At 45.3% G+C, this 22,500-nt stretch overlaps 1 protein-coding gene across 5 annotated transcripts in view; it reads left to right on the forward strand.

Annotated features, from left to right (window-relative positions):
• Nucleotides 1–22,500, forward strand: part of LOC147020884 (fibulin-5-like) — a 148,880-nt gene that overhangs the window by 34,444 nt on the left and 91,936 nt on the right. For all 5 annotated transcript variants that reach the window (XM_085896619.1, XM_085896618.1, XM_085896616.1 and 2 more), the window contains 2 exons: nt 3,641–3,868; nt 7,579–7,701. In XM_085896619.1, the coding sequence (XP_085752745.1) occupies nt 3,641–3,868; nt 7,579–7,701 (351 nt within the window). The remainder of the gene's footprint in view (nt 1–3,640; nt 3,869–7,578; nt 7,702–22,500) is intronic.

Raw genomic sequence — 22,500 nt, forward strand, 5'->3', positions numbered from 1 at the left:
TCTCTCTCTCTCTCTCTCTCTCTCTCTCTCTCTCTCTCTCTCTCTCTCTCTCTCTCTCTCTCTCTCTCTCTCTCTCTCTCTCTCTCTCTCTCTCTCTCTCTCTCTCTCTCTCTCTCTCTCTCTCTCTCTCTCTCTCTCTCTCTCTCTCTCTCTCTCTCTCTCTCTCTCTCTCTCTCTCTCTCTCTCTCTCTCTCTCTCTCTCTCTCTCTCTCTCTCTCTCTCTCTCTCTCTCTCTCTCTCTCTCTCTCTCTCTCTCTCTCTCTCTCTCTCTCTCTCTCTCTCTCTCTCTCTCTCTCTCTCTCTCTCTCTCTCTCTCTCTCTCTCTCTCTCTCTCTCTCTCTCTCTCTCTCTCTCTCTCTCTCTCTCTCTGTCTGCGTCCTCTCTCTCTCTCTCTCTCTCTCTCTCTCTCTCTCTCTCTCTCTCTCTCTCTCTCTCTCTCTCTCTCTCTCTCTCTCTCTCTCTCTCTCTCTCTCTCTCTCTCTCTCTCTCTCTCTCTCTCTCTCTCTCTCTCTCTCTCTCTCTCTCTCTCTCTCTCTCTCTCTCTCTCTCTCTCTCTCTCTCTCTCTCTCTCTCTCTCTCTCTCTCTCTCTCTCTCTCTCTCTCTCTCTCTCTCTCTCTCTCTCTCTCTCTCTCTCTCTCTCTCTCTCTCTCTCTCTCTCTCTCTCTCTCTCTCTCTCTCTCTCTCTCTCTCTCTCTCTCTCTCTCTCTCTCTCTCTCTCTCTCTCTCTCTCTCTCTCTCTCTCTCTCTCTCTCTCTCTCTCTCTCTCTCTCTCTCTCTCTCTCTCTCTCTCTCTCTCTCTCTCTCTCTCTCTCTCTCTCTCTCTCTCTCTCTCTCTCTCTCTCTCTCTCTCTCTCTCTCTCTCTCTCTCTCTCTCTCTCTCTCTCTCTCTCTCTCTCTCTCTCTCTCTCTCTCTCTCTCTCTCTCTCTCTCTCTCTCTCTCTCTCTCTCTCTCTCTCTCTCTCTCTCTCTCTCTCTCTCTCTCTCTCTCTCTCTCTCTCTCTCTCTCTCTCTCTCTCTCTCTCTCTCTCTCTCTCTCTCTCTCTCTCTCTCTCTCTCTCTCTCTCTCTCTCTCTCTCTCTCTCTCTCTCTCTCTCTCTCTCTCTCTCTCTCTCTCTCTCTCTCTCTCTCTCTCTGTCTGCGTCCTCTCTCTCTCTCTCTCTCTCTCTCTCTCTCTCTCTCTCTCTCTCTCTCTCTCTCTCTCTCTCTCTCTCTCTCTCTCTCTCTCTCTCTCTCTCTCTCTCTCTCTCTCTCTCTCTCTCTCTCTCTCTCTCTCTCTCTCTCTCTCTCTCTCTCTCTCTCTCTCTCTCTCTCTCTCTCTCTCTCTCTCTCTCTCTCTCTCTCTCTCTCTCTCTCTCTCTCTCTCTCTCTCTCTCTCTCTCTCTCTCTCTCTCTCTCTCTCTCTCTCTCTCTCTCTCTCTCTCTCTCTCTCTCTCTCTCTCTCTCTCTCTCTCTCTCTCTCTCTCTCTCTCTCTCTCTCTCTCTCTCTCTCTCTCTCTCTCTCTCTCTCTCTCTCTCTCTCTCTCTCTCTCTCTCTCTCTCTCTCTCTCTCTCTCTCTCTCTCTCTCTCTCTCTCTCTCTCTCTCTCTCTCTCTCTCTCTCTCTCTCTCTCTCTCTCTCTCTCTCTCTCTCTCTCTCTCTCTCTCTCTCTCTCTCTCTCTCTCTCTCTCTCTCTCTCTCTCTCTCTCTCTCTCTCTCTCTCTCTCTCTCTCTCTCTCTCTCTCTCTCTCTCTCTCTCTCTCTCTCTCTCTCTCTCTCTCTCTCTCTCTCTCTCTCTCTCTCTCTCTCTCTCTCTCTCTCTCTCTCTCTCTCTCTCTCTCTCTCTCTCTCTCTCTCTCTCTCTCTCTCTCTCTCTCTCTCTCTCTCTCTCTCTCTCTCTCTCTCTCTCTCTCTCTCTCTCTCTCTCTCTCTCTCTCTCTCTCTCTCTCTCTCTCTCTCTCTCTCTCTCTCTCTCTCTCTCTCTCTCTCTCTCTCTCTCTCTCTCTCTCTCTCTCTCTCTCTCTCTCTCTCTCTCTCTCTCTCTCTCTCTCTCTCTCTCTCTCTCTCTCTCTCTCTCTCTCTCTCTCTCTCTCTCTCTCTCTCTCTCTCTCTCTCTCTCTCTCTCTCTCTCTCTCTCTCTCTCTCTCTCTCTCTCTCTCTCTCTCTCTCTCTCTCTGTCTGCATCCTCTCTCTCTCTCTCTCTCTCTCTCTCTCTCTCTGTCTGCGTCTTCTCTCTCTCTCTCTCTCTCTCTCTCTCTCTCTCTCTCTCTCTCTCTCTCTCTCTCTCTCTCTCTCTCTCTCTCTCTCTCTCTCTCTCTCTCTCTCTCTCTCTCTCTCTCTCTCTCTCTCTCTCTCTCTCTCTCTCTCTCTCTCTCTCTCTCTCTCTCTCTCTCTCTCTCTCTCTCTCTCTCTCTCTCTCTCTCTCTCTCTCTCTCTCTCTCTCTCTCTCTCTCTCTCTCTCTCTCTCTCTCTCTCTCTCTCTCTCTCTCTCTCTCTCTCTCTCTCTCTCTCTGTCTGCATCCTCTCTCTCTCTCTCTCTCTCTCTCTCTCTCTCTGTCTGCGTCCTCTCTCTCTCTCTCTCTCTCTCTCTCTCTCTCTCTCTCTCTCTCTCTCTCTCTCTCTCTCTCTCTCTCTCTCTCTCTCTCTCTCTCTCTCTCTCTCTCTCTCTCTCTCTCTCTCTCTCTCTCTCTCTCTCTCTCTCTCTCTCTCTCTCTCTCTCTCTCTCTCTCTCTCTCTCTCTCTCTCTCTCTCTCTCTCTCTCTCTCTCTCTCTCTCTCTCTCTCTCTCTCTCTCTCTCTCTCTCTCTCTCTCTCTCTCTCTCTCTCTCTCTCTCTCTCTCTCTCTCTCTCTCTCTCTCTCTCTCTCTCTCTCTCTCTCTCTCTCTCTCTCTCTCTCTCTCTCTCTCTCTCTCTCTCTCTCTCTCTCTCTCTCTCTCTCTCTCTCTCTCTCTCTCTCTCTCTCTCTCTCTCTCTCTCTCTCTCTCTCTCTCTCTCTCTCTCTCTCTCTCTCTCTCTCTCTCTCTCTCTCTCTCTCTCTCTCTCTCTCTCTCTCTCTCTCTCTCTCTCTGTCTGCGTCCTCTCTCTCTCTCTCTCTCTCTCTCTCTCTCTCTCTCTCTCTCTCTGCGTCCTCTCTCTCTCTCTCTCTCTCTCTCTCTCTCTCTCTCTCTCTCTCTCTCTCTCTCTCTCTCTCTCTCTCTCTCTCTCTCTCTCTCTCTCTCTCTCTCTCTCTCTCTCTCTCTCTCTCTCTCTCTCTCTCTCTCTCTCTCTCTCTCTCTCTCTCTCTCTCTCTCTCTCTCTCTCTCTCTCTCTCTCTCTCTCTCTCTCTCTCTCTCTCTCTCTCTCTCTCTCTCTCTCTCTCTCTCTCTCTCTCTCTCTCTCTCTCTCTCTCTCTCTCTCTCTCTCTCTCTCTCTCTCTCTCTCTCTCTCTCTCTCTCTCTCTCTCTCTCTCTCTCTCTCTCTCTCTCTCTCTCTGTCTCTCTCTCTCTCTCTCTCTCTCTCTCTCTCTCTCTCTCTCTCTCTCTCTCTCTCTGTCTGCGTCCTCTCTCTCTCTCTCTCTGCGTCCTCTCTCTCTCTCTCTTTCCTTCTCTCTTGATTGTTGTATAACAAGATGATCCCATCACCATTCCTCTTTCGACCCATTTCTCCCCTTTTTCATGTGCACAAGATATTAATGAATGCGAGACCATCGCTGAACCGTGCAAGGGACGCTTGAAGTGTATTAATCACTTCGGCGGATACTTGTGCCTGGTCTACTCTGCCGTCGTCTCCACTAGCATTCCTGACCAAGAAGCACATCCCATGCCTCCATCTCAACTGCCGGAGCCTCCACCACCCCATTTGGCACAGTTGGACTGCCCGATGGGCAGTGTCTTTCACAACAGAGCCTGCATGGGTGCGTAGAGTACAACTTTGTCAAACTGCATCGTGTTGTCACAATTACGTGATGAGCATACCTGGTTTCACCATTCATAATTTCAGTTTTAATAAAACTTTCACATCCGCAAGGATCTATCGACACCAAAGAGCAGTACAATCTAGTGAATACACATTAATAACTCGAAGGGCACTCGGTAGAGCGCATACCTCTGCCCCATAATGCCTGATCCACGAGAACATTTAGGGCACAATACATTTTTGAAATATCATGCTATATATCATTTTTGAGCCCTATCTCTCAATGGTGAAGAATCACTTCAAAAATTATATTAGTTGGATCCAGATTCAGATCTTCAGCAAAATCGAATCAATTCATCATGGTCACACACCGAACCTGTCCACCAAGTTTTATCCGAATCCGTCCATAACGTTTTGAGCTATCCTGTACACAGACAAACAAGCAAATGAACAAACAAACAAACAGACGGAAAGGGGTGTAAACATAACCTCCTTCCCAGCGCTGGATTTAAACTCGGCGAGGCCCTCAGCATAAAGCTTGGAGACCCTTGTTAAAAAATTACACCAGAAGGTCTCACAAAAATTGAAAACATTTCTGCCTTTTAATTATTTAATGGCAAGGCATTTAAAGTGAAAAATAGAAATTATTTTCCAATGAATGCATTTACTGATTACATATTTATCATTTGGTTGGCTTGGTCTCTATCATTGATTATAATATAGTATACCATGGAAACAATATTTAAATGTAATTTTAAAAATAATTTAAACATGCATCAATATATATATATATATATATATATATATATATATATATATATATATATATATATATATATATATATATATATATATATATATATATATATATATATATATATATATATATATATATATATATATATATACAAACCGCTGACAAAATAAGTAATCAGGATCACTTTTATTAACATGAGAAAAAATGAACTTGTTTGCAAAATCAGAAAAATGATGTCAGATATAACTTAAAACATTTTCTTTCTTGATTTGGTCATAGTTCATGAACTGGTCACCCTAAAAAGGCAGAGTTGTTACATCTTTTTCAAAACATCCACTTTCCACTTTGACAACAGACCAGAAAACCACAGATATCTAGATATCTTAGTATGAGAAGAAAGGTAATTTTGTCTAGTTTAATGTGGAAAAAACAAATAAAAAATATGCAATAGTTTTTGTGTAACAGGCAAATAAGTGATACAAGTCAGGGGTGGAGTAAACAGGTGGAGGCAGCGGATGTGGTGAGTCAAATTTGGAATAAACTGAATTTATTTCAATCAATAAGCTTTAATCTAATCTATTTTGTTATTTTTTAGTTGAGTAACACTTGGGACTTGCTGTTGTATGAGGAAAAATTGATTATTCAACTCGTTATTATTCAGCAAACCCTGACCAATATGTACAAACTCCTAATCGAGATCTTGTAAATATCTTTACATAGTTATGTATCTCGCAGATTCTCAGGATTAATTTGGAACTTGAATTGTCCAAAACGGCCAAAGGATAACTGATCCACATCCAATTTACTCAGAAAGGGTGAATTCGAGATAAATGCGAAAATGTGTTTTCCTTGTAATGCATTATCCATTAAAGTTCATAATTAAAAATACTATATTCGCCGTTAATTAGTGGTTTTTGCTATTTTTTTTCACACAAGTGCATGTAGCTTGGTGATGTCTATCAACACAGAGAAAACTGAAAAATTGAATATTTTGACCCTGCAACGCAAATGATGATCAGTTCATGAACTATGACCATTTCCCAAAAACAAAATCATGAATTGTGTCCTCAAATGATATGCTACGCAGCTTATCACTTTCTATGCACATGATGCTAAGTGCAGACTTTTTCTTGAGACATGGTTGCTCTCAGTTCATTTTTGATTTTCTTTAGCTATGGAAATGACCTTTCTCCTGAACAATTTGTTACCATCAGACATAAGCATAGTCGTAATATTGCTTCCACATTAGGGAAAACTAATTGAATCTTGTCTTGGAAGATGATTTGATACAGATCTTTGTGGCAAATTTGTTCTTTTCCTGGATATTTCTGCTTGACATAAGCATGGAAGTGCCTCAGTTCACCCGGAAGGTTAATATCAACATCGTTTGGATACTCTTTCATCAAAGTTTCTACTGCTCCATGTAGCTATGCCTCCTGAAGCTTCTAAATCAACTAAAAATGAAAATGTTCTTTAGGCCTCATTCACACATTTTTACACGTCTTCTCACATTTTTTGAGGCCCTAAGCTGTAGCTTGTTTAGCTTATGCCTAAATCCGGCACTGCTCCTTCCACTTTGGTGGTGGAGGTAATGAAATATGCTATGTATCGGTTGAGCCCTATCTCTCAATGGTGAGTAATCACTTAAGAAACTAGAGGGGGAGCTCTCGGTAGAGTGCAAAACCTCCACCGCCAATACTGCTAGGTCACTCAAGTGAACCTGATAGCCTTTTCATTCAATTTGATGTCAACAGTGCTCACAGAGTTATAGTTTGCAAATTTCCCTTTTACTTTTAACTTTTACATACTCAATTCATTCATCATAACTAGACAGACAGAATTGATAAGACAGATAAGACAGACGTCTTATCAATTCCTTGAGACAGAAATTGATTTTACGTGGGTATATCCACCTGAAGTTCCAAAATCAGCCGCAATTATAATTTTGGCATGTTTTTTTTTATTGGAAATCACTTAAAACATGTAGAAATGCAAAAAAAAACATTCAAATATTTTTCAAAATGGCCGCCATAGCGGCCATATTGGATTTTGGACCAAGTCCAAAATCTAATGGCATTATCCTTGGACCATACCTAATGCCCCCACCAAGTTTCGTCGAAATCCGTCGAGGAGTTTTTCCATAATACTGTTCACAAACAAACAAACAAACAGAAAGGGGTGAAAACAGTAACCTCCAATCTTTGATGGCGGAGGTTAATTATCAGATCTGTATCTGGATCCGGATCTTCACAAAAATCGAATCAGTTTGTCCTTGTCACACACAAAACTTGTCCACAAAATCTTCACTTCGAAGTTGTGGGTTATGATGGGTAAATAAAGATGGAAAAAGTCTGATTTCATGCAATTTAGTTACAGGCTATAAGGTAACAAAAGGTGAAAAATTTGAAAAGGGGTATAGACTTTCTATAGGCACCGTAAACAATGAATCTTGATCAGAGATTAGCTAGTTGCACTTGTATATTTACTTTACTTTGATCTATCAGCTACTTTTGATACAGTTCACCATAATATATTTACTTGATCGTCTTCAATCCCATTTTTGTATCATTTGATCTGATCTTTCATGGTTTATATCTTATCTTACAGATCCTCCATCTACTGTGAACCGTGCTAATTATTCATCAGACCAAATTCATCTCTGTCAGTCACTGTCGTGTCGACCGTTCCTCGAGAATGACCAAACCATCTCCAAATTTACACTGAGTTCATTTGTTAACTCCATATGTTTAAATGAAGTTTATGAAGTTGTAGTTTGGACCCTTTTACTAGTTATAGAATGGATGAAAAAACTAGAAAAGGAAATGTGGAGGAAAGAAAATTCAGGTAATGGGAGGTGGGTGGAATAGGGGAGGGAGGACATTCAGTCATGTAAGGACAGCAGTCATAATATTAACATTGAGATTGTTGTTCATTTTCTTGTTGTTCTCCAGATGTCGACGAATGTGCAACAGGAAGTCACAATTGTGTTGCCCCGTGGGAATGTGTAAACACATTGGGCAGCTACATCTGCCGCTGCTCTCAGGGCTACCGTGTGTTTGGGTCTCGATGCCTTGGTGAGTTTGGACATCACACCCTTACACATCTCTACAGGGTTTCAAAAGAATTGAAGGTTTCCTTCGCACATGAACACTTAAAAAATATATTTTTACACTTTTTATTTTTTGCTTCCAATGATGAAACTTCAACATATTCTTCACCATTCTCAATTCTCCTTTTTGAAGTATTGTGTTATGGTGAAGCTGGACATTTACCTGGATTGGGGTTCTGGTCTTATTCTTACCTAGTTTTAAAAATTAAGTTTATCTATCATAAAGTCAACATTATTAGGCAAGTTTGATTGAGCTTAAAACCTTTTTGGTTTTATTTGATTTTGAAGCTGAAAATATTTGCAAGGTTGTTCATGAATATGTCAACTTGAGAGAGTATTGGATTATGAAATTCTAAGTTGATACTGTCATGTCTGAGTGCCTGTTAACATGGTATGCCCCAGCGCCAGGACTTTTCATCCCGGGAAATTGCCAAATGGTCTCTTATTGCACTGCGTTCAGTTATTTTTTTTACTTACGGTTACCATTCCCCAAGGATCATTCAAAGGAGCCAAAATTGACGGCACATGCACACTGGAAGCAGATGGCTCAAACACACTTTCTTACCTTTTAAAGGGTTTATTTTTATTTTGTAAAGTACAGCGAAGAAGGTAGACAAGACGCTATCATAAATGGTATTAGCCAAGCAAATCAAAAGACACAAAGAGGGGAATGGATATGTGCAAATGTATACACCGGGGTACAAACGTATACACCATGAGTGTGACTACACCCCGGTGTGTACCCCGGTCAGAATCGGTACACCGTATCCCTGCGTGTCGTAAAAGGCGACTAAAAGGGTTGGCGTCAGGAAGGGCATCCGGCCATAAAAACATTGCCTCAAAAGGAAACCATGATGAGTACAACTGATGGGCAGGGTACAGCCCGAAGTACCCCGTGGGGGTCCTCACCCCCTCTCGTTAAAACTCAAGGTGCGGAACCCGATCGAAGGAAGGGAGGAAATTTTTCCATTTATGATGACCAATCGTCTGATGCCCCACGTGGAGATCGGTTTCTGAGGTTTGGTACATGGAATGTAGGGACAATGACAGGAAGATCTGGAGAAGTGGTTGAAACATTGGTCAGAAGAAGAGTGGACATATGTTGTGTGCAGGAGACACGGTGGAAGGGAAGTGGTGTGAGAATGGTGAAGGGTAGGCAGGGGCAGAAGTACAAGTTTATGTGGCAAGGGTGCCCGGAAGGCGTGCATGGTGTTGGTGTCATGTTTTCTGAGGAGTTTGTAGACAGTGTAGTGAGTGTGACTAGAGTGAGTGAAAGGTTGATAATGGTGAGAATCGTGATCGGAAAGCACTTGGTGAACGTCATCTCGGGATATGCCCCGCAGGTCGGTCGAAGCGATGAAGAGATGAACATGTTCTGGTGTGCGATGGAGAAGTTGATGGAAAATGTGAAAGATGAGGAAGTTGTTGTGGTTGGAGGAGACTTGAATGGACATGTGGGAAGGAGTCCAGACGGTTTTGAGGGAGTCCATGGGGGTTATGGATATGGTGTGAGAAATGGAGAAGGTGAAAGGATCTTGGAGTTTGCTGATGGAGCTGATTTGTTGATTTGTAATACTCAATTCCAGAAAGTGGATAATAAGCTTATTACATACACGTCAGGTGGGTCGACGACAACCATTGACTACCTGATGGTGCGTCAGCGAGATAGGGGAAACCTCCGGGACACAAAGGTGATCCCAGGGGAGGAGACTGTTTCGCAGCACCACCTGGTTGTCTGCGATATAAGGGTGAAAGGTGCGCGGAGAATTCAGCGGGTGAAGTACCAACCGAGGATGAAGGTGTGGAGGTTGAAAGAGGTGACAGTGAAGGAAGCATTAAGAGAGAGGCTGAGTATGGTTGAAGATGATGTGGTTGAGCTTGAAAGTGGTTGGATGTCAATGAAAGATAGTCTATTGGGAGCCGTTGGTGAGGTATGTGGATGGACAAAAGGACCAGCGAGGCACTAGGAAACATGGTGGTGGGGTGATGAAGTTGGAAAGACGATTGAAGAGAAGAGGAAGAAGTTCAAGGAATGGCAAAAGGCAAAGGATACGGTGGAAGAAGAGGCAGCACATGAAAGTTATAAGGAAGCCAAGAAGGCTGCAAAGAAAGAGGTTGCAAAGGCGCAGGAGGCCTTTTTCAGATGTTCAAAAATGTTCAGAGAACGCTTGGATTCGGAGGATGGTAAGAGAGCGGTATTCAGGATTGCAAAGCAGATAGCAAGGAGAGATTTGATGTGACGGGGGTGAGTTGCTTGAAGGATGAAGTGGGACAAATTGTTGCAGACTCAGATGGAATTACAGGAAGATGGAAGAGATATATGGAAAGGCTGTTGAATGTAGAAAATTAATGGGAGAGCAACATTGAGAGTAACCCAGTTTTAGGACCAGCAGAGAAGATAACTGAGAAGGAAGTTGAGGAAGCTTTAAGAGCAATGAAGAGTAGAAAAGCAGGAGGGCCGACGGGAGTTGTGGGAGATATGTTGAAGGCAGCGGGAAGTTGGGGTGTGAAGAGAATGACAGAGATCTGTAATCTGGTGGTGAAAGAAGGCCGCGTTCCAGTGGATTGGGAACTGAGTACCCTCGTCCCTCTGTACAAGGGGAAAGGCGACCCTCTGGACTGTGGCTCCTATAGAGCAATAAAGTTATTGGAGCATGGAATGAAGGCATTGGAAAGGGTGCTGGAGAAGAGGATAAGGAAGAAGGTAAAGATTGACGAAATGCAGTTTGGATTTATGCCAGGAAGAGGAACGACAGATGCCATTTTTATTGTAAGGCAGTTACAGGAGAAGTACATGGAGAAGAGGAAGAATTTGTTTTTTGGGTTTGTTGATCTGGAGAAAGCATTTGATAGGGTTCCACGTGAAGTTATAACATGGTCATTGAGGAAGTTAGGAGTGGAGGAATGGTTGATCAGAGTAGTGATGGCCATGTACGAGAGAGCATGCACAGCTGTAAGGACGAAGGACGGGAACAGTGGTGAGTTTGAGGTGAGGGTAGGAGTGCACCAGGGGTCGGTACTAAGTCCACTTCTATTTGTAGTTGTGATGGACGTGCTGGCTCGGAGGGTAAAGGAGGGTTTACCGTGGGAGCTGCTGTATGCAGATGATCTGGTGTTGATTGCAGAGAGTATAGATGGACTGAAGGAGAAAATGAACAAGTGGAAGGAATGTATGGAGGCAAAAGGTTTGAAGGTGAATATCGGAAAGACGAAGTTGATGGCAAGTGGTAAAGCATGTGGTGAGGTGGAAAGGACTGGGAAGTGGCCGTGTGCTGTGTGCAGGAAGGGTGTCGGAGTGAACTCCATTCAGTGTACAATGTGTGCTGAATGGGTTCATCGAAAATGTAGTGGGGTGACAGGGTCATTAACCAGTGTGGCAGCTACATTCAAGTGTAAGGTGTGCATCGAGGGAGCTGCAGATAAAGGACTTGTTGAGTTGGATCTCGGAGATGGTGTGAAGCTGGAAGGTGTGAAAACATTTTGCTGTCTCGGAGACATGCTGAATGGAGAAGGTGGATCAGACTCTTCGACGGTTGCTGGAGTGAGATGTGCATGGAAGAAGATTTGGGAACTGAGTGGCGTGCTGACAAAGAGGGGAGTGTCGTTGAAGCTGAAGGGAAAGGTGTATGCTACATGTGTGAGGAGTACGATGATTTATGGGAGTGAGACATGGGTATTGAACATGGAGCAGCAACAAAGGCTGGAAAGGGTGGAAATGCGAATGGTTCGGTGGATGTGTGGAGTATCGTTGAGAGAGAGGAAGACAAATGATGACCTGCAGAAGATGATGGGAATAGAGTCTGTGATGGAGGTTGTGAAGAGAAACAGGTTGAGATGGTTGGGTCATGTGTTGAGGAAGGATGAAAGTGACTGGGTGAGAGGAGTGTTGGAAATGAGTGTAGTCAGAAGTCGAGGAAAGGGGAAGACTGAGAAAAACTTGGCTAAAGGTGGTGGAAGAGGAAATGTGGGCAAGGGGATTAAGAAGGGGAGATGCAGAAAATAGGGTAAAGTGGAGAAGATTGTCATGGGGCCCGCAAGGCTAACCCCTGCTTTAGCGGGGAAAATGGCCTTTAAGTGTGTGTGTGTGTGTGTGTGTGTGTGTGTGTGTGTGTGTGTGTGTGTGTGTGTGTGTGTGTGTGTGTGTGTGTGTGTGTGTGTGTGTGTGTGTGTGTGTGTGTGTGTAAATAAAGCGTGAAACATAACCCACTCTCTGTACCACAGAACACAATTTTACAAGATAAGAATGCATGTGGGACTCCCCTTTCTCTATGATGTGCAGGGTGGCAAAGCGAGTCCAAAAATGAAGAAAGCTCAAACAGAACACGATGAAGTGAACCAGCCGTGAGGAGCACCAGCTCCAACCATCCCCTTAAACAGCCCTTGTGGTCCTTTTTGTCCTTTCCAGATGAGGTCTCCTGGTTTGCCTTCCATCTTCTTTTCACTCTGTGCATATCGAGTTCTCCTGTCTCTCCTCTATCTCTGAGGCCATTCTTCCTCCAAGTGAGGTGGCTCCTACCTCTCTCCCAAAACAGGGTGATCCCCAGTTTGGGTCAATTCCAAACTTCCTCAGAGAAAACCACGATGAATGTCTGTCTCCTCACAAAACCCTTCCAATGATCGCTTCTCCTCATCTTCTTGGGCAGGGTCCTCTTCTGGGCCGTCCTATTGTCAAGTCAGGCCAGATCAGATCTGTGACTTGCTCGAGGTATCATGGAAACCTGTACTAACCTGTTTCATGGTCGGGTTGTCAGTGATTAAACCGTCTCCCCCACCAGGCTTACTGGTGAGGATAGTATATGGATATGGACACCCAGAGGGATTTAAAACGAAACCTGTCAAAGGCCAGAGGAGCTCCTTGTGAGCCAACGGCCATCCATATCTGTGCCCCACTCTGTCTGCAGATGTCCTCAAGCAGTTGTGTACCTCTTTCTAGGACGTTTGTGGCAGGATTTGCACTCCGGCCACTGTAAAACACTTAATTCTGCAAAACATATAAAAATGCAAAGAAAACTGAAAAAGCCATGGGAGTACCTCCTCTGCAGCTGCCCTTCACAGGACAACTCACCGGATGATGGGATTGGAGCAAAGCCTTCGGCACCCCCGTTCTTTGATGATAGTAGGAAAAGCACAGAGTAACCTTCCTGGGTCAAATTGCGGTGGTGTGTGGAGGGGTAGTGCTGAGGTGTCATCCACCAGATGGTGGTAATCTCAGGTTAGCCTGAGGCAGTCCCTTTGGGTGGGTGCCTGAAATGTCCTATCCCTAAGAGAGGATGATCACCTGTCTCAGCTATCACCTGAGCTGCGGCGTTTGGACATCGGCATTGCAGTACTCTGAGGTTCGGATACTGCATAGTGGTGAGATCATGGTGGGTGGTTACATCTACTGCTGGTCTGATCACTCTGATGTTAACCATACCCAATAGTACAGGCATTTTAGCAGAAATATTTGGTCAACCTCCCACAAATTGCAACAAAAGCAAACTCAACAGATTTTGATTCCTGGATATGTCCTCAGTGACAGAAAAAAAGTCCTAAGGTATCCTCCGGGGGGAAAGTCCTGAAATCATGGAAATCCAATATGGCCGCCACCCGACTTCGGGGAAAATGAGAAAATTGTAAAGATTGATATTTTAATATGTAATTATATGTTTTTCTGCATTCTAATTGTTTCTAGTTATGGTCAGTATATTGATATACAAGAATAATTATAAAAAAGTGAAATGTATTGAGGGTAAAATAAAAAAATTATCGATTTTTTTTTGTCCGGAATTTTTTTTTTTACCTGATACTGATTTTGGCTCCTGGACCCCCAAAAAAAAGAAATGCTGAAGACACAAAATGAAATCAAGTCTATGGCAATACAATATAATTATGTAAATCATTGAAACATGACAAAATTCACAATTCCACTCGGGGCAATCACATCTGCCTGACGAAGGTTTTGAAATGAAAATGAAAATTCGCATTAAACTCAGAAACTACATCCATTATAAACTTACTATACATGTTGAGAAAATCAAGCGTATTAAAGTTAGAATTCGACAATGTCATCATCATCCTCATCATTGTCACATGGAGTGTTTGTGCAGCCAGAGCCCCTGCAGTTTCCACAAGTTGGAGTGCACTCAATGTTGTGCTTCTTGCATATGCATCTCATGCATATGCATCTACATTCAGCCTGGCAGTTGCACCTAATGACACACAACATCTTTTCAGGAGCTGGAGCTATTGATGTCTGAAGTGGCACAAAACCCTCATCACACTTCTGCCAACCCTAGTCTGTGGAAGAAGTATGCAAGTCTGACGTCTTGAAACGAACCAAGGACCACTTTCAGAAGCATGCCGAGTCTGCAAAGATATCTTCGAGAACTTCACTGCTCTGGGTTCAGTATATGGACATGCTGGACATTCTACGCAAATACATCCGGGCAGAGCGCACTGGGAACTGGGCACTACATCTACAGGCCATCCAGGAAATGCTGCCTTACTTGGCAGCCTCGGGCCACAACCTGTATGCCAAATCTGCGAGGGTGTATCTGCAGCAGATGTCCAACCTCAAAACTCAACATCCCAATGTCCAACGTTTTGATGAGGGGTTCCATGTGGTTTGATGAAGTGATTGCCTCTGGGCAGGTCTTTCATCTGACCTGATCATTGAACAAGTTCTGATGAGAAGTTTGAAGACCAGCGGGGGGGGGGGGGGGGGCTCACATAAGGGTGAGGAATGACAGAGCAACAACGGCTGGTATGGCTACTATCCATGCCTGCCTGTGCAGAAATAAACCAGGCAATGCAGGAGCTCACAGGTGTGAACAACAACACTGGAGAGCAGAAGAAGGACATGACCAAGGCAAGACAATCTCGTGACTGGATGGACACACTATCAGCTCTTCAGTATTTACAGGAACAGAATCCGTTCAGTAGTGATCCACATCTGAAGACCATAAGGGGAAAACCAGAGATGTCAGGATAAGTCAATTTTGAAGAAACTGAAAAACAAAGCTTCAAGACTTTGGTGGACTGTTCAATAACTGTTATATAGATTTCTTTTCCAGTAAAAGGAAGAGTGATCATTGGCCGATCAAATTAAGCATGTAGCATTTGCCAAGCTTCTGTGTTATTTAATTTAAGAGCAAAGAACGAATCAATGTTGCAAACTGACATCACTGGTTATTCCCTTGTTTAATAATTGCCATGCAATTTTAACCCAGGATGTGTAGCAAATTCATGCTTGTTGGTTATTAGCATACATTACATGACTTTGGTGATCACAGATTATTTTTTTTCAACATTAAACGGTCATTGTTTTTTTGTTTGATTGATGTTCAACGCCTTACTCAAGGGTATTTCGCTTCAATGACGACGGATTCTCCATTTCTTACTCTGTACTACTTAATATGATGGAAAACCGGGAGGAAACCAATACAAGGATAAACCATCCCCGCGATCGCCGAAGTCACCTCATGTGACTCCCTCATATACCTAAGCAGGTTGATTGGGCGGTGGGTACATCGAATGAGGATGGGTACTCAGACACGCTAACCATGAAGCCACGGTGTGGGTCCCATAAAAGTCACAATAAAGGTTTGACCAGGCTTGAACCACGATATGCACCAACTACGGAGCCCATGATATAACCAAATAGGCCATTGTCGTGCTCAGAGTTTATGCTGTGAAAGTTTTACAACCTTTCATTTTTTAGTTTCTCAACTCTGAATATTATGGTGGAGCAGTTAACATGAATGAAAGGGAGATAACCAGGAGTAAAGTACTGACAACTCTGGGTTTCTACTTGTTCAGCTTTGACAACACTTGTTTTTTCATTGCACGGCTAAATTTTATACCATATAAATTATGTGACACCCCTGGTTATTTGTTAATGTAATATTGTGAGAGGAAACCTTATGTTGCCAACTATTGGCAGGTGCAATAACCCTGAAATTTATAAAAAGTGACATCTCTGGTTTGTCCCTTGTGGTTTTCATCTGAGGAACATTGCCACTGGAGTTCATGCACACCCCACCGTCAACGTAGATACAGCACATGCTGTAGAAGCCAAACTATTGAAATCTATGGATGGGAAAACACCTGCCGAGTACACATTTAAGAGGAAAGACCAAGTTGTCACCATCGGCATGAAGTCATCTGTCAAGATTGATGGAGAGCAAGTCCAGGTTGACCCACAACTCCTCTTCCAGAGATTGATCACTGTTGCACAGACAGCAGAAGAACTGGAGTCGGCCTTCAAATATGAACTGTGCAACTATCCATCAGCCGTCTTTGATTCCTCTCTTCAGCTCCGAGAAGCACACAAGCCAGTCTTTGCTGATGTCATCTGGGATCTTCTTGGATCCGATGTCTCAGCTGATATCCCCAATGATGGGCAACAGTATGTTTTGGATGGCGGGGCACTTGTTCAACGCATTCCATGGTCTTGTGGATCTACATACAGAGAAATATGCCACCAGTACACTGGTTACGTAACGAAGAAGTACGGAGATGCCATAGTCGTGTTTGATGGTTATGAGAGTACCAACACGAAGGACATGACACACCAGAGATGGTCTAAAGGGAATGCTGGCACTGTTGTGACATTTACAGCTGACATGCGTCTCAAATGAAGAAGGAACAGTTTCTTGCCAATAGGCAGAATAAACTGCGATTCATTTTTATGTTGAGTGAAGAGCTTCAGAAGAAGAAATGTGAGACACACCATGACTCAGGGGATGCTGATCTCCTGATTGTACTGAAGGCCGTGCAGTCTGCTACTGTCACCAACACTGTGTTAGTTGGTGATGACACAGACCTCCTCGTCCTCCTATGCTACCATGCAAGCTTAGAATCGCATGACCTCTTATTTTGTCCCGAGCCAAAGAAGAACACGAAGAAGCCTCGCATCTGGAACATCAAGGCTACAAAGAAAATGATTGGTACAGACATATGCAAGCACATACTGTTTCTACATGCAGTTCTTGGGTGCGACACGACATCTCGTCTTCATGGGATTGGAAAGGGAGGTTCCCTCAAAAAGTTCAAAGGAAACAACACATTCAGTGAGCAGGCCAAGGTTTTTGATACATATCCAGCTTCCGTATGTGATGTGGCAGATGCAGGAGAAAAAAACATTGATGATAATCTACAACGCAAAGTCAACTGACACCCTGGACACCCTCCGGTATCAGCGGTACTGGGAAAAGGTGGCTTGGAGCTCCTCTCACGTGCAACCACAGACGTTACCACCAGCATGAAAAGCAGCAACGTATCACAGCCTGCGCGTGTATCTGCAAGTCCAAGAATGGAAGGGATGTGCAGATGAACTTCTTCCACAGACTGGGGTTGGCAGAAGTGTGACGAGGGTTTTGTGCCACTTCAGACATCAATAGCTCCAGCTCCTGAAAAGATGTTCCATGTCATTAGGTGCAACTGCACCATGAGATGCACATGCAAGAAGCACAACATTGAGTGCACTCTAGCTTGTGGAACCTGCAGATGCTCTGGCTGCACAAACACTCCGTGTGACAATGATGAGGATGATGACATTGTCGAGTTCTAACTTTAATCAGGTCAGGTATGGGAGCATGTGCCAGAACAGCACGTCGCTGCGTCCACTTTCCGCCGGTACTCCAGGGGCCTCCGTCTGGCCATCCCCCAGGCAGATGCCAGGCCCATCCCCATCTCCTTGAGATGATGGTCAACCTGTTGCAACCATGAGGCACGTGGTCGACCCACTGGCCTCCTCCACTCATGAGACTCCCTCGCTGAGAGAATCTGGTGAGCAGGATCAGAGTCAGGAAAACGAGCCACATGTCCATACAGCCACAACTGACGCTCACGGACTATGCAGGTAACAAATCTCATCCGAGTCTCTCTCAGCAACCGCTCGTTGGACACAAAATCCGACCATCGATAGCCAAGGATTCTCCGAAGAGACCTGGTACCAAAGGAATTAAGTCTCCGTCTCAGATCCTTGGTCAGAGTCCAAGTCTCACACCCATAGAGCAAGACTGGAAGTACCAAGGACCTGAAGACTCGGACGTTCGTCCTCCCGCACAGGTACCGGCAGCGCCACACCCCATGATCCAGTGAATCCATGACTCCCCAGGCCCGACCCAGACGTCTATTGACCTCTGACTCGCAGCCAGCAGAGACATGAATATCACTGCCAAGGTAAGTGAATCTCTCCACGACCTCAACATCCTCACCACAAACAGACACAGACAGGACAGCAGCATCCAAGATGTCACCGAAAGTCTGGATCTTAGTTTTGACCCAAGAAACCCGTAATCCCAACGGCTCCGACTCCTCATTCAGCACCTCGAGGACCCCCAAGAGGATGTCTAAAGTCTCCGCAAAGATGACTGCATCATCTGCAAAGTCAAGGTCCGAGATCTTGACATTCCCAAATGACGCACCGCAACTTGATCTCTCCGACATCCTCCCTAGAATGCAGTCCATACAAGTGCTGAAAAGTGTGGGGGCAAGTACACATCCCTGACGAGCTCCAGTAACAACTGGAAATAAGTCAGAGATGGTGCCACCACACTTCACAGCACTCTCAGTACCAGAGTAGAGTTCAGACATCAGATCGATCAGTTTTGGTGGCACCCCACGAAGACCAAGAATCCTCCAGAGGACATCCCGATTCACTGAATCGAACGCTTTACAGAGATCAACATAGGCTGCAAGCAGCCCCTGCCGAAACTCTCGTCTGCGTTCGGTGAGGACACGAAGTGCAAGGATACGGTCAATCGTTGACCTCTTTGGTGTAAAGCCTGACTGCTCTGGACGCTGGTGCTCAAGCAGATGGTGGCGAACCCTATCGAGAATTATCCGAGCAAGGACCTTGCCCGGCACTGAGAGCAGCGTCACCCCTCGGTAGTTGTTGCAGTCTTGGCGATCACCCTTCCCTTTCCAGAGAGGGACAACAAGGCCCCTCTTCCAGTCAGTTGGGATGATGCCTGTGTTCCAGGCAGAGCACAAAACTGCATGCAACGACACGAGTGCAGCATTTCCACCAGCCTTGAGAAGTTCGGCATGGATGCCACAGATTCCTGGAGCTTTGCCCCGTTTCAACTAGTTCACCGCAGCCCGTGTTTCCACAAGCGTAGGTGGACCACAGTTGATTCGAGGGTCAGCAACAGGGATTGTAACACCCTTGACGTCCAACTCGACAGTTGGGGGATCAGCCTGGTACAACCGCTCAAAGTAACCGGCCCAGCGGGCCTTCACTTCAGACTCCTCTGTCAAGAGCCTACCACTCTCTGCTCGAACTGTAGTGCTCCGAGGGATGGGCTTGGATGAACGTAATGCGCGAATTCCCCTGTAAGCGGGACGAGAATCACCTGTCCACAGGTGATGCTCTACCCCCTCACAGATTCCTCGCACATAGGCCTCCTTGTCCACCCTCAGTGCACGTACAGTTTTACGCCTCAGCTGCCTGAACAGCTCAGCTCTGCCATTCAGCCTTGCCCTGCGACTCTGGTCAATGGTATCCAGTGTGCCTTGAGAGACAAAATTCTTCTTTGCCCTGCCCTGGTCTCTGGATATGCTCTGACTGAGGTGAGTGATCTTACTATTAAGGAAACATTCTATGCCACCCACACTCGAGTCTGTAGTTGATCGGTGACCCAGGCGAGATGCTCTTTTCATCTTGGGGGATTTAAATGCATCGACTGGCACTGATAGGGATGATTATGAGACATGTGTTGATCCACAATGGGTCTGGAATTGTGAAGCAGAATCGCACTAAGTTCCTTGACTTAGCAATAAGTCATGATCTTAGGGTGGCTGGTTCATGGTTTCAGTGCCCAGGGGTTAATCGCTGGACTTGGTGTTACAATGCTGGTGGTGTGGCAAAGGAGATTGACCATGTGCTCGTTGCAGCTTAAATCTGTGAGAAAGGTACCATCACAGCCTAGACCGGATGTTGGCAAGCTCAATGATGAGAGGGTCGCTGAGGAGTTTGCAAACAGGTTGAGTGGGTATTTTGGGGGGTCTGCATGTTTTGGGGAATCCTAAAGATTGGTGGAGTGCCTTCAAGACTACCATCCTTGATGTTGCTGGTAGATGTATTGGAACTCACCGTCAGGCAAAAAAGAACTATGTCTCCCAAGGGACACTGGATACCTTTTGACCAGAGTCACAGGTCAGTCTTAATGGCAGAGCTGAGCTGTTCAGGAAGTTGAGGCGTAAAATTGTATGTGTGCTGAGGGCAGATAAGGTCTATGTGCGAGGATTCTGTAAAGGGGAAGAGCATCAGCTGTGGTCAAGTGATTCTTGTCCTGCTTACAGAGCAATTTGTGTTTTGCATTCCTCCAAGCCCGTGTGTCGGTGTACTGCTGTTACAGTGTAAGGTGATGGGCTCTTGACAGAGGAGTCTGATGTGAAGGCCCACTCGGTCGGTTACTTTGAGCGGCTGTACCAGACTGACCCACCAGCGATTGATTTGGACATCCGTGGTGTAACTATCCCTATTGCTGATGCACCAATCAACTGTGCACCACTTTCGTTTGTGGAAACAGACTGTGGTGAACCAATTGAAAGGGAGTAAAGCTCCTGGGATTTGTGGCATCCATGCTGAACTTCCCAAGTCTAATGGAAATGCTGTACTCACATCATTACATGCAGTTCTGTGCTATGCCTGGAACACAGGCATCATCCCAACTGATTGGAAGAGGAGCCTTGTTGTCCCTCTCTGGAAAGAGAAGGGTGAATGCCAGGGTTGCAACAGCTACCGAGAAGTGATGCTGCTCTCAGTGCCTGGCAAGGTCTTTGTTCAGATAATTCTTGATAGGGTTCGCTACCATCTGCTTGAGCACCATCACCCAGAGAAGTGGGGCTAAACACCAAAGAGATCAATTACTGACCCTATCCTTGCTCTTTGGGTCCTCACTGATTGCAGATGACAGTTTTGGCAGGGGTTGCGAGCAGCCTATGGTAATCTCCACAAAGTGCTCAATTCAGTGAATCGGGATGCCTTCTGGAGAATTGTCGGTCTTCGTGGGGTGTCACCAAAACTGATCAATCTGATTTCTGAACTCTACTCTGGTACTGAGGGTGCTGTGAGGTATTGTGATTCCATCTGACTTATTTCCAGTTGTTACTGGAGTTCCTCAAGGGTGTGTACCAGCCCCCACACTTTTCTGCACTTGTATGGACTGGATTCTGGGGAGGATGTCAGACAGATCAAGTTGTGGTGCATCTTTTGGGAATGTCAAGATCTGACCTTGATTTCGTAGATGGTTTCGTCATCTTCGCGGAGATGCTGGATATCCTTGTGGGAGTCTTTGTCGCACTGAATGAGGAGTCTAAGCTGTTGGGATTATGGGTTTGCTGGGTCAAAACTAACATCCAGGCTTTCAATGACATATTGGATGCTGCTGTCTTGTCTGTGCCTGTTTGTGGTGAGGATGTTTATGTCACGGAGGGATTCACTTACCTTGGCAGTGATATTCATGTATCTGCTGGCTGTGAGCCAGAGGTCAGTTGACGTCTGGGTCGAGCCTGGGGAGTCATGGATTCACTGGATCATGGGGTGTGGCACTGTCAGTACTTATGCAGGAGGATGAAAGTATGAGTCATTCGGTCCTTGGTGATTCCAGTCTTGCTCTATGGATGTGAGACTTGGAGTCTGACCAGGGATCTGAGATGGAGACTTAACTCATTTGGTACCAGGTCTCTGGAGAGTCTTTGGCTATCGCTGGTCAGATTTTGTGTCCAATGAGCGGTTGCTGAGAGAGACTCAGGTGAGATTTGTGACCTGAATAGTCCATGAGCATCAGCTGAAGCAGTATGGACATGTGCCTCATTTTCCTTACAATCATCCTGCTCACCAGATTCTTTCAGTGAGGGAGCCTCATGAGTGGAGGAGGCCAACGGGCCAATCACATGACTCGTCGTTGCAGCAGGTTGATCAGCATCTCAAGGAGATGGGGATGGGCCAGGCATCTGCCTGGTGGGTAGCCAGATGTTTTATTGAAATATTTTAACCAGACAGTTAAAATATTTATTAAAAAGATTACAGGGGTGAGGATAGACAAGACACTATAAATTACAGATCTGTTGGTCAACAGACAAACAAATATGGAAAGAAGGGAACATAAAACTTATAATACAAGCAAACTAAACCCTGCGAATGTCACCAAAATACCAGATTTGCACCACGCAGGAGACACACAGGTTCAGACATGCTGATCTTGGTTCCACCAAGACCACTTCTCATACAGGATGGTATGGCACAGCACAAAGGCGAGAGGATGGCGATGAGATGGTGTCCATGGTCTCTCGGTGGTCCATCCTTGGAAAGTGTGGCAGTGTCTTTTTGACTTTGGTTTCATAATGTGTGAATACGCTTTTGCTTTGGTTTAAACAGGGTTTCCTGGCAAGGGCCTAGGAGCTTTTGTCCATTGCAGTTTGATGAAGAATCGACAAGGATTCCAAACGTCTCAGATGTTTTTTATTTCACATTAAATTGGTGACCACGATGTGATCCAAATGAATGGACAAGGAGTTACAAGCATGCAACCAGTCGCCGGGAACAAGCAACTAGCTGTGTTCTTCCCAGAAGCTCAACCACTTTCATCAGTGGCAGTGGTTTCAATAAAGCTGCCGGCATTCTGGCCAAATGACCCGAAGCTGTAGTTTACGCAAGTCGAAGCCCAATTCGGCACTGAAGCATTACTACCGAGTTGACTCATTTCGAATGCATTTTTGGCTCCTTGTCACCAGAGTATGCAGTGGAGGTGAAATATATTTTACTACAACC

This window comes from Eptatretus burgeri, chromosome 9 (assembly GCF_056783735.1).
Source record: "Eptatretus burgeri isolate ZD-2024b chromosome 9, Ebu_testis_v1, whole genome shotgun sequence".
Taxonomy (NCBI): Eukaryota; Metazoa; Chordata; class Myxini; order Myxiniformes; family Myxinidae; genus Eptatretus; species Eptatretus burgeri.